The sequence below is a fragment of the Triturus cristatus genome, chromosome 4_1 (assembly GCF_964204655.1).
Source record: "Triturus cristatus chromosome 4_1, aTriCri1.1, whole genome shotgun sequence".
Lineage (NCBI taxonomy): Eukaryota > Metazoa > Chordata > Amphibia > Caudata > Salamandridae > Triturus > Triturus cristatus.
In genome coordinates this window covers 23,946,616-23,959,180 of record NC_140585.1, presented here as the reverse complement: position 1 = coordinate 23,959,180, position 12,565 = coordinate 23,946,616, and the positions used below count along the sequence as shown (strand labels likewise).

At 47.3% G+C, this 12,565-nt stretch overlaps 1 protein-coding gene and 1 long non-coding RNA gene across 2 annotated transcripts in view; one reads left to right on the top strand and one right to left on the bottom strand.

Moving 5' to 3' along the window:
• The window catches only part of LOC146839351 (uncharacterized), a 34,072-nt gene extending 25,337 nt beyond the window's left edge, over positions 1 to 8,735 (bottom strand). Inside the window, exon 1 of the long non-coding RNA XR_014981063.1 lies at positions 7,914 to 8,735. This is a non-coding gene — a long non-coding RNA (uncharacterized LOC146839351). The remainder of the gene's footprint in view (positions 1 to 7,913) is intronic.
• Positions 1 to 12,565, top strand: part of LOC146839350 (lectin-like) — a 276,100-nt gene that overhangs the window by 159,950 nt on the left and 103,585 nt on the right. The window contains exon 3 of the mRNA XM_085651343.1: positions 4,809 to 4,969. Coding sequence (XP_085507469.1) covers positions 4,809 to 4,969 — 161 coding nt within the window. The remainder of the gene's footprint in view (positions 1 to 4,808; positions 4,970 to 12,565) is intronic.

Genomic DNA, 12,565 nt, shown 5'->3' with positions numbered 1-12,565 from the left:
CTCCGCTCCAGGATGGCCGAATACATGAAGAAGGCAACTAAAAACCTGGAGGCCAGCCAAGAACTACAAAAAACTTGGCATGACCAAAAGGCTGTGCTGACTGTGTACCAGCCAGTACAGAAAGTGTGGGTGTTGGAGCCTGTGGCCCCAGCAGCCCTCCAAGACAAATGGAGTGGTCCCAATACAATAGTTGAGCAAAAAGGAGAAGTTACCTATCTGGTGAATCTTGGAACTCCCAGGAGCTTCCTGAGGGAGCTCCATGTCAACAGATTGAAACCATATGTTGACAGGGCTGAATAGGCTTGCTCATGGCAACTGATGAGGAACAGAAGAAGGAGATTGCTCTCACAGAACCCTGATGATGGGTCAGTAGATGGTGTTGCTTTGGCAAGCAGCCTCACTGACCATCAGCAAACTGAGTGCAGACAAGTTCTGCAGCAGTGCAGACATATGTTTAGCCTGACCCCTAGTCAGACTACCTGGTGCACCCATGAGGTGGACACCGGGGACAGTCTGCCTGTCAATAGTAAAATCTACAGGCAACCTGACCATATAAGGACTGAAGTCCAGAAAACGTTGGAGTTAGGTGTGATTGAGCCTTCAGATAGCCCTTGGGCTAGTCCAGTAGTCCTAGTACCAAAACCTCATACCCAGGGTATTAAGAAAGAAATTAGGTTTTGTGTAGACTACAGAGGCCTCAATGCAGTCACCAGGACTGATGCCTACCCAATACCAAGGGCAGATGAGCTGATTGATATTTTGGCCTCAGCCAAGTATCTCAGTACATTTGACCTAACAGCTGGCTACTGGGAGATCAGGTTAGCTGAGGATGCCAAGGCCAAAACAGCATTTTCAACCCCTGGTGGGCACTACCACTTTGTGGTGATGCCCTTTGGATTGAAGAATGCACCTGCCACTTTTCAGAGGTTGGTGAACAAAGTTCTGACAGGGATGGAAACTTATTGCTCAGCTTATCTAGATGATATTGCTGTCTTTAGTTCCTCCTGGCAGGATCACCTGGTCCACCTCAGAAATGTTTTGGAAGCTCTGCAGAAAGCAGGCCTCACTATCAAGGCCACTAAGTGCCAGATAGGGCAGAGTCAGGTTGTGTACCTGGGCCGCCTTGTAGGTGGAGACCAGGTTCACCCTTTACAGAGCAAAATCCAAACCATCATGGAATGGGTTGCTCCAACCACCCAGACACAGGTGGGAGCCTTTTTAGTATTATGGGTATTATAGGAGGTTTGTTAAGGGATATGGATCTATAGTGACCCCTTAAATGATTTTACCTCAAAGAAAATGCCAAAAAAGGTTCAGTGGACAGCTAGCTGTCAGAAGGCATTTGAAGACCTAAAGCAGGCCATGTGCACTGCCCCATCTTACAGAGTCCAGACTACACCAAAAAGTTAATTGTCCAAACAGATGCGTCTGAGCTGGGTGTGGGAGCTGTACTGTCTCTACTGAATGATGAAGGTCAAGACCAGCCAGTAGCTTTTATAAGCAGAAGGCTGACCCCACGGGAGAAACGTTGGTCAGCTATAGAGAGGGAGGCCTTTGCTGTGGTGTGGGCCCTGAAGAACCTGGGGCCCTACTTGTTTGGCACTCACTTCATAGTTCAGACTGACCACAAGCCCCTCCTATTGCTCAAACAGATGAAAGGTGAAAACCCAAAACATTTTAGGTGGTCCATTTCCCTACAGGGGATGGACTATACAGTGGAACATAGACCTGGGACCCAACATGCCAATGCAGATGGACTCTCAAGGTGTTTCCACTTTGAACACGAAGACTCAACTGGTCAAGTTTAGTTTAGTGTCCCTGCGTTTGGGTGTGTGTGTATGTAGGAGAGTAGGATCTGCACTTATGTTGCCCCCACTTTTTTTTCTGATGTTAACACTGGTTTCTGGCTATAGACTGGCTGGGACCCTGCTAATCAGGTCCCCAGCCTCTCTGTTCTCTCTAAACACCTTGGAGTGCATATTCGATGCACTAGTGATTGCATACTGTGGTACCTTATGAGCCCCTAGTATATGGTACCTTAGGTACCAAGGGCATAGGTACTTCACAGGCTTACCAGGGGCTGAAGCATGTATTATGCTACCCCTGGGAAGCAGACTAAATCTGACACCACAGGCCTGCTACTGCAGCCTGGGTGAGGTAGTGTTAGCACTACTCACTGAGATATAGGTTTCCTATATCTCACCATACACACACATATAAACCTATCAGTCGCCCCTAAGGCAGGCCCTATCAATCCTGAGGGCAGGGTGCTTGGTTTGGTTGCAGGGCCTCTCTGCAGCTCTCAGAGTCCATTCTCTGTGGCTGTTTGTGGATGCGGTTAAACCATATACTCTTAAGTGTATTATAACCTCGCGGTTAATGCTAACTTTGGGATGGCTGCATCAAAACATGTTGTGTTTGGTGTCAAACGCTTTGGAATCATACTCCCACACCAGTAACTGGTGTGGGAGTATGATCCCACCCTTCTAGATGGATAGACATGTACCCACTGTGGAAACACGGTAGAATCCTGAAGAGCCCTGTCATCACAAAATGGATGCAACCAGTCACAGACACTGGGCTACCCTCCTGCTGCTGACCGAAACTCGCAGTGGAGGAGGCCCAACAATAGGCATCCTGTCACAGGGAGGTGTAACCACCTCCCAGACAGGATTTAGTGTATTGGGGCTGGGTGGGTGCACTCCCAGAGTGCTTTGAAGTCCTGCACTGGGGGAGCAGTAGGATCATCTGTGCATATGCCAGCTCAAACTGGTTCAGGGGCTACCTGCCCCATCTCTGGCATGAATTGGACAGAGGGAAGTGGGTGTAGCCACCCACTCCCCTGACCCTCCCATAGGAGGGGTCATAGAGCTTGTCCCTAGCTTCCTTGTAGTATAAGTTAGGGAACCCTTACCATTGTAAACCAGATATCCCTGGATGACGCTCTGAAGAAGAATTCTGGACCTTCGACATTCCACTACCTTTGGAAGACTGAAGAATCTCCCTTGGAGTCAAGGAGTGACTCCCTTGCTTGGCAGGCACCATAACTTTGAATCAATGGTCGCAAACTTTCCCACTCCTGCCGGAGTCCGAAGTCCCTGCTGCCCTGGAAGTGGATTTCCTGACTTCTCCAAGGCCATTGTGGACCCCACGAGTGACGAGGAACTGCAATACCTGGGTACCGGGCACTATTTTCAAGTGCAACCCCTTCACGACGTTCTATGAACTTGTGCATTTAACCACGTGAGATCCAAGCCTCCAGCAGGATTTCCACCGAAGATCAGAGGCCTACCTCATCCCGAGTGACCGTGGGCTCCTGTTGAGTGAATCCTCCCGAGACATCTTCGTGATCCCTTGCTGGTTGGCTTGTGTGTTCCCAGAAGACTATTCTACAAATCCAAAGTGCTGCCCTGGTTGCTCCAGGCCTCCCCTGACTTACCCTCGCTGGTTGAGTCCCTCAGACCTTGCTGGTCTGCACCTCTGACTTTTTACACTTTCCACAAGACTTGCTGTTACCAAGTCTTGTTGACTCCAATCTGGTCACCAACACCGCAGTGAGCTGCAGACTTCGTGGGACACGCCAAATCCAGCTCCTGGTTGTTGTCAACACCTCCTGGACCTCGTGGCTGAAGAGTCAAGACACCTGTGATCACTTGAAACCACCCGACAACTGTGGGCATCCAGCTTCCTTGCCCCATGTCACTGCCAAGTGACTTTGAACACTGTCCTCTCTGCTTTCAGGTCTTCTTTCTTCTGAACCAAGCCTTGGATTCCACTGGACACTTCTTCTGTCTTCACAAGCAGCCAGTCGTCTTTGGCTCCCATTGAAAACAACGCCGTGACCCGACACCAAAAGACACCTATGCACCCGGCTTCCCTGGGTGAGGTAACTCCTGCACTCCAGTGCTCCTGTGTGTGTTGGCTCTAGAACTACTTACCCTGTAAGTGACTTGCTTGTAGACTCTCCCGAAGTACCCTAAAACTTTAAAATTCCATCCGCGACTTGCTCCATTGAAGTCTATTGGGATCCGCAGCTGTGTTCTCACACTGCATGCGTCTCCCGTAGTTCCTTTACTTACCTGCCTTGGGTGGATTAGTGAGGCCCCAGCGCTTCTGAAGGCCTTGGGCCTTGTCCCTTCTCAAGTCGATATTCCTAAACCTCTTTTTTAGTATATCGTCTCGTACGCCCCTAGGGCCCCAACCATATTTGTGCTTAACTTGTTGTGAAACGTTGATTTGTGCATATGTTCCTGACTTCTAATCTCATAAAGAGATTAGTAGAGTGTGTCTAGTAATAAATACATATATATTTTATATATATACCTGTGTGTATAGACAAGAGCCGTCAGCACTGCAGGGTAGACAAGAGTCATCAGTGCTGCAGTGTTCCCTGGGGAGTTTGGGAAGAGGGGGAGGGGGGCGGTGGGTGGTGTAATAGGTGGTCTTTAGAATTTAAGGTCATATGTATTGAATCATCTTTACAGGTGGCATTTGCACGGGAAATGTCACTAGGACTTTCGCTACAGGAGGCGCCCTGGGACAATCATACATAACCAGACACGGGGAGGGGAGGACGTCCAGCGAGCAGACATACCTGTTTTAAAAAAAATAAAACATGCACTGCTGCCCCCCTCTCCCGGCAAATAAAATATTAAATACGGCTTCCCTTAGCAACATTCATAATACTTATTTTTGCGGTTTATATTATCAGGGTGTCAAAGTCCATTGTATTGTTCTACTTCCGTCATATATTGTGGCCACAAGATATACATATACTTTAAATTTGCTTCTGTTGCTTTTTTCCCTAGGGGACTCTGAAGTGACCCCTGGGACCTTGAGAAAGACCACCTACAACAGAAATCACACCAATGGTGGTCAGCGCTGGAAGAGGCAGGAGACTGTCTGGGAGCCGCGCATTGATGCCTATTATCGATTTATCAGTGACACGCTTCCCTGGGCAGATGCTGAGGTATGGGGCAATGTTTCGGTGCATGTCTAATCTCTGTGGTGCCAGCCTTCTGCAGGGTATTCCCTTCATGGGTCACCCACCCTAATAAACAGCTCAGTAGTTTGCCTTATGCTCATGGAAATGCACACATGCCAACATTTTAGAATAGGTAAGTTGGAGAGTTTGAAAAATATATTGGGAGAATGGATTTATGCCATTGGTTAGTAATGACGTAGAGGCAGTTTCAGGCGGTGAAAGTTGTGGAAGTGTTTACAAATGCTGTGCGTGTAGGCGATGGAACAGTGTGGAATCTTAATCGCGTTTCCCTATTTAAAGGGATAATAGAGGAAGAAGGAAGAAAAGGGGAGGATGAAGTGTGAAGTAGAGAAAGTGATAACAATATATTATGATGTACCAAACATGGCATGTAGATTTGGAAACAATATAGGGAGTGAAACCATCCTCGAGTATACCAACTAATCCATTTATCTCAGGAAGATCTGATGTCAATAGTGGATGTGGAATTTAAAGATGCACCAAACACTGATGAAGTACAAAAGGAAACCTCTTTATTTGAAGATGGATCATACACCTCAGCATGCTTCCTCCATCTGCGGCTCTCTCCCTAACCCCCACTTCTTTCAAACCAATACATTCCCTTGGAGCTTGACAGGAAAGGCTCCACAGCACATGGAACAAATGGGAAACAGTGGGTTCTTTACAATGACAGAAGCAGGGGAGGAACAGGATACCACATACAACAAGTAGGAGAGTATGCTGCTAACCTGTAAAGGTTAAGGAGTGTCCTTTCTTTCAGGTGCACAATCATCACCTTCCAAAACTTCTACATGAGCAAGAAACACTGCTTCCCAAGTTTCACCAATCCATGGGGGGCCCCCAGGTGCTAGCAGAAACACCGGGGGTGGTACATTGCTTGACATTATAATACTTAATTCATATATAGTAGCAAAACTTCCCACACACTGTAATAGCTGTATATGCAATCACTAGGTAAAAAAAAAACAATTTAGAATATAATAACAATATGCTTTCAAACTTTCATTTCTACTTAGGTGTGCGTATCACCCTGAACGTACCAAGTAAAAGTAATTATTAATCATGTGGGTGTGCTCATCACCGTTAATGTGCCTGTCACTTCTACTTCGGTGTGCGCATCAGAGTTTATGCGCCTGTCACTTCTACTTTGGAGTGCGCATCAGAGTTAATGCGCCTGTCACTTCTACTTCGGTGTGCGCGTCACCGTTAATGCGCCTGTCACAACTACTTCGGTGTGCGCGTCACCGTTAATGCGCCTGTCACAACTACTTCGGTGTGCACGTCACCGTTAATGTGCCCGTCACTTCTACTTCGGTGTGTGCATCACCGTTAATGCGCCTGTCACTTCTACTTTGGTGTGATCATCACCGTCAATGCGCCTGTCACTACTACGTCGGTTTGCGCGTCACCGTTAATGTGCCCGTCACTTCTACTTCGGTGTGTGCATCACCGTTAATGCCCCTGTCACTTCTACTTCGGTGTGCGCGTCAGCGTTAATTCGCCCATCACTTCTACTTCGGTGTGCGCGTCACCGTTAATGCGCCAGTCACTTCTACTTCGGTGTGCGCGTCACAGTTAATGTGCCCGTCACTTCTACTTCGGTGTGCGCGTCACCGTTAATGCGCCTGTCACTTCTACTTCGGTGTGCGTCAGCGTTAACGTGCCTGTCATTTCTACTTCGGTATGCGCGTCAGCGTTAACGCGCCTGTCACTTCTACTTCAGTGTGCATGTCACCGTTAATGCGCCCATCACTTCTACATCAGTGTGCGCGCCACCGTTAATGCGCCTGTCACTTCTACTTCGGTGTGTGCTTCTCCGTTAGTGCGCCTGGGTGTATGGTTTGAGGAGAACCTTACCTTTGTCAACCAGATTAAGAAGCTAGCGGGTTCCTGCTTCGGCATTTTAAAAACACAGAGGAAATGTCTTCCTTTTCTCCCAAAGTCTGCTAGGGCAACCGTGGTTCGGGCTTTGATCCTTTCTCACCTGGACTACGCTAATGCGCTGTATGTCGGGAGCCCTGGCTATTTGTTGAATAAGATTCAGGTAGTGCAGAATTCAACAGCCCGCCTCCTGTTGGATCTCCCCAGAAGGAGTAGTGTGCGCCTCCATCTGTGCTCCCTGCACTGGTTGCCTATGGAGGTGCGGATTAAATTTAAAATCTTGTCGATTGCCCATAGTGCCCTGTATGGCAGGGGGCCCAATTGCCTACAAAAGAGATTCTCTTTTTATATCCCGACGAGACAGCTGCGTTCCTCTTCCCAATTACTGGTTCAGATCCCCGTGTCGAGGCCTCGGGCTACAAGTACAGAAAGCGCCAAAATCCACAGGAGCGAAGCAAGCGCCTTTCCTCTCTTCCGAGATAGTCCACTCCTCAGTTAATAAAATACCAAAAAGGAGGGTTAGATCTCTCGGGAGAGGAGAGACAGGGAGGCGCCACCAGGGAGCGTCAGGTGTGATTTCTCAGGGATGCAGAGACAGGGAATGTCCGTAGATAAAAGGAACCTGCAGTAACGAGAGAAATAGGAGAGGAACAGATTAGAACCCACCCTTAACCTATACTAGACGTAAAGCACTTTAACTAAGTTACTCGTATGCCTTGTGTACCCTCACACTTACACAGAGACCAGCAGGAGAGGCTTGCATTTACAATGCTCCAGAAAGGGTGTAGGACAGTGCCTCTCTTGTTTACTGAACTTAGGCCTCCGTCGCGATTAGATCAATCACTCAGGGTATATGTACAGAGGGCAGGGTCTGATAGGAGCCTGTTTTCGATAATCCGGGACAGGAATGAAGAAAGACATAAATGCACAAAGCGAGCACCAATGTCATGTGCACATCATCCAGAAAGGAACAAACTTACTGTCTCTCTTGCGTTGAAGATCACAGAACTTAAAAGTGTGGTCTTACTTTAGATGAATCACACTCCAGGAGGCAAAGAAGAAAGTCGGAGCGAAGTCGTAGATGCCAGCAACCGCAGCGATTCCAGGAGCTCGCGTGGAGCCGCTCTTGCCAGCGTCGTAGTGTAGCTTGTTCGTGATCCTCCAAAATAATAAAAGTAATAAAAAAATTCTTCCGGCACGTCTTTCGTGCTCTTAAAGGTACAGCGCACCTTTGCGTAGTTAGTGCTCTCCCAGCGCTGATACCCGGAAATACTAAGAAAGCTGTGCCACCGTTTTGCCGGGGTGGGGGGGGGGGGGGGGTGTTGAAGAGATGGCGTGACGGGTCTTTTAGCAACGCTACGCTGCGTTGCCGTAGGCAGATATGTCCAGGGTAATCTGCAGCGCGACCTCGCGCGTATACAATAGGAGGGTGGTGGGGAGAGGTACGAACCAGCGCGTCCTCGCGCGTTGACCTCAGGAGATCGTACTCACTTCCACAATGTTGTGAAATATTCAGGGATTGATACATCAAGAAACCTTGATCCAAAAACAGGAGTAGTCCAGAAGCGGTTAAGAACGCTTTGTCTTTACACAGAGGTAGGGCGTGGCTCCAACAGGAAACAAAGCCAAGCACCTGGGAGTGGTTGCTGAAGGCTTATAAGCTCTGTGTCACCTGATCACTCTTAGTGCAGTCTGGGAAGGCACACAAGTACTATACTATAGCGGTGCATTATGGGATGAGTAGTTCAGGGGTTAACAAAAAGGGGTCATGCGGGAATTTCTACCTTTAACATTTCTCCCCCCTAATGGCCCCGCCTAGGTCGTGGTTTGGAGGGATGCCAAGCATGGAATCTCCGTATCAACATAGGGGCATGTATGTTTTCAGCGGGTTCCCATGTTCTATCCTCTGGAGCATACCCCACCCAATCAATGAGGTATTGTAGCTTGCCTCTGATGCGTCGTGAATCCATGATGCTCTTGACTTCACACTCTAATTCTCCTTCTACCATTACGGGCGGGGGCGGAGGTTCAGGGAAGGAGGGAGAGACATATGGTTTCAGAAGGGAAGTATGAGAGACGGGATGGATCTGCATGTCAGGTGGAAGAGTGAGCGTGCAGGTAACAGGGTTGATAATTCGGGAAATGGAAAACGGTCCTATGAATCTGGGGTGCAGCTTACGGGGACCTGGTAACTGGAGATTTCTTGTGGAAAGCAAAACCTGGTCACCCTCAATGTACTCTGGTGAAGGGCGCCTGTGTTTGTCTGCCTGCACTTTCATGGCCTGTTTGGCTATGAACAGGTGGATTTTAGCTTTTTCCCAAATAGATCTGAGATGAGAATAATGATCTGTTACTGCTGGTACGTCTCCATGTGGAATAGAGGGGGGCAGGAATTTGGGATGGTAGCCGATAGTAAAGAAGAAGGGGGAAACCTTGGAAGCAGAATGCGTGGCGTTATTATACGCAAATTCTGCCAAAGGGAGAGCTTGAAGCCAGTCGTTCGAGGTAGTGCTTATTAAACAACGGAGATATTGTTCTAAATTCTGATTGGTTCTCTCAGTTTGCCCGTCCGTTTGTGGGTGGTATGCTGAAGAGAGGCGGTGGTCTATCTGTAGGGCCTTACATAACGCTTGCCAGAATTTGGACACAAATTGAGGGCCTCTATCAGAAAAAATGATAGACGGTAAACCATGTAACTTGACGATGTTGTTGATAAACACTTCAGTGAGATTTAAGGCAGTGGGTACTTTTTTGAGAGGGATGAAATCCGCCATCTTGGACAACATATCGACTACCACTAATATAGTGGTTAAACCCTGTACGGGTGGGAGGTCAGTGATAAAGTCCATGCTAATGGACGACCAGGGTGTGTCAGGGATCGGCAAAGGCTGTAGCAGCCCAGCAGGAGCACTGTGTGATGATTTTTGACCTGCACATGTAGGACAGGCTTTGATAAACGCCTCGATATCTTGAGACATGCCTTGCCACCAAAACCATCGTTGGCATGTTGATAATGTTTTATCCCCTCCCGGATGACCAGCTAGTGGCAATGCATGACACCATTTAATATTCAAGTCACGGGTTTCTCTAGAAGGGATGAATAGTCGACCTTCATGATAGAACATATCACCTACTATGGTGTTTCTGGGGTCAGCGAGCCATTCTTCTCTGTTAATGTTGCATAAGCAGATGTTAGTTTATCTGCAAAAGAAGTGCCTTTGGTGGTTACAGCTACAATCTTATTTACTGGGATGATGGGTACGGGTTGTTCTTCTGTATATTTATGGTCTTTACCGAGCCGTGACAAAGCGTCTGCCTTGCCTTGTTTTGAGCCTGGACGAAAGGTAATGATGAAGTTATATTCTGAAAAAAAGGAGACCCATCGCATCTGTCTGGGAGTGAGGGCTCGAGCCGACCTGTAAAACTGAAGGTTTCTATGATCTGAGTAAATGGTGATGGTGTGTGGGGATCCCAACAGGTAATGCCGCCATTCTTGAAAGGCCATTTTAATGGCCAAAAGTTCTCGTTCTCCAATGGCATAGTTTTGTTCTGCTTGTGACAGGGTTTTAGAAAAATAGGCTACCGGATGGAGATATCCAGATCGTGCGTCCTGTTGTGAGAGCACCCCTCCTACTGCATATTGAGAGGCATCAGCCTCTAAATAATAAGGTTGGGTTTCATCCGCATGCCGAATGATGGGAGCCGACGTGAACTGTTTTTTTAATTGTCTAAAGGCTCTTTCTGCTGCATTGGTCCACTCAAAAGTGACTCCCTTATTTAACAACCGGGTTATGGGTGACACTGTATCAGAGAAATGATTTATGAATCGTCGATAGAAATTGGCGAACCCTAAAAAGGATTGCACTTCTTTGACCGTCTTAGGGCTATTCCAGTTAGTGATGGCTGTTACTTTAGCGGAGTCCATATGTATACCTGCTGAGGAGATAACAAACCCTAAGAATTCCACCTTTTGGACGTGAAAAAAGCATTTGTCTAATTTTGCAAACAATTGGTTGTCCTGTAATAGTTGCAAGACTAGTGTTACATGCTTCACGTGTTCTTGAGTGGTCTGGGAGTAGATTAGGATATCATCAATATAGACGATAACAAAAACGTCCAAATACTCCCTTAGTACCTCATTAACAAAAAATTGAAACGCAGCCGGGGTGTTGCAGAGGCCAAAGGGCATCACAGAATATTCAAACAGCCCAAACTTTGTGCGAAAAGCCGTCTTCCACTCATCTCCCTCTCTAACTCGGATCAAATGATAGGCCCCTCGTAAGTCCAATTTTGTAAAGATTCTCGCTTTACTCACTTGATCCAAGAGAGTGGAGATGAGGGGAAGAGGGTATTTGATTTTTATCGTAACTTTATTGAGAGCCCTATAGTCTAGGCAAGCTCTTAGGCCACCTTCGCGTTTGGGAATAAAAAAAATAGGGGAGGAAACAGGGGAAGTGGAATGGCGGATAAACCCTTTTTGTAACATGTCATGTAGGTATTCAGAAGGGTATTGGGTTTCTGGTTCTGTTAGTGCATACACCCGGCTGACAGAAAGCTGTGCCCCTGGTACCAAATCAATCCTGCAATCATAGGATCGATGAGGAGGCAAGGCTGTAGCTCTTACCTCATCGAACACCTCTGCAAACTGCACATATTCACTGGGTAATGCCGGGACTTCTGGCAGAGACAGAGCACAACACAACGGGGTTTGCCACTGGGCGTTGTTCCGATAGCAACACATCAAGCAATAGGAGGAACGCAGCGTAACTCTCCGAGACGTCCAGTCAATGAGCGGATTGTGTACTTGTAACCAAGGGAATCCCAGAATAGCGCCAAATTAGGGGCATCGATTAAATCAAAGGTGAGAGATTCTGTGTGTCCGTTATCACATGTCATCACGAGATTAGGGGTCTGATAAGTGATTAACCCAGATGATAATTCTGTTCTGTCCACCGCTCTTACTTTTTCAGGTTGAGCCTTTGGAACAAACTCTAACCCCAATGATTTGGCCAAGGAAATATCCAGGAAATTACCGGTTGCACCGGAATCTATCAATATAGGCAGGGTTTTCCTAAGCTGGGATGGCAATAGCAGTGTCACTGAAATGGTGAAATGTTTGGGTACCAGCGCCACAGTATTAGCCAAGTATTGAGAGACCTGTAAGTTAGCAAGACTTGAACAAGCGATCTCTGAACTGTCCAAGTCTTTCAGTTTTCCGACTGAGCCACCGCTCCGCTTCGGGGTGCGATGGTTTTTACGGATGTTTTGGGTTTAACCATACATTCTCTGGCGTAATGACCACTCTTTTCACAATACAAGCACAGGTTTAATTTCCTACGTTAGTCACGTTCCTCTATGGAGAGCGGCCCTCTAACACCCCCTATCTGCATGGGTTCAACCGTATCCCTTGTTTCTTTCTTCTCGCTTTTAGCAAGAAAAAGACGGGTATAATCACTCTTTGTTTTTTCTCCTTTTCTCTCGGATAACCTATGATCTAATTCAACCACTAAATCCATGAAAGAAGAGCAGTCTTCGGGAGGGTCTACTATTTGTGATAAAATATCCTTTAGCTCATCCTTGAGTCCCCTGTAAAACAAGGAGGTTTGTTTCTCTTCCGGCCATTGTGTTTCGGATACTAGTCTATTAAACGTTGTGATATATGTCACCAGATCCTTAGAT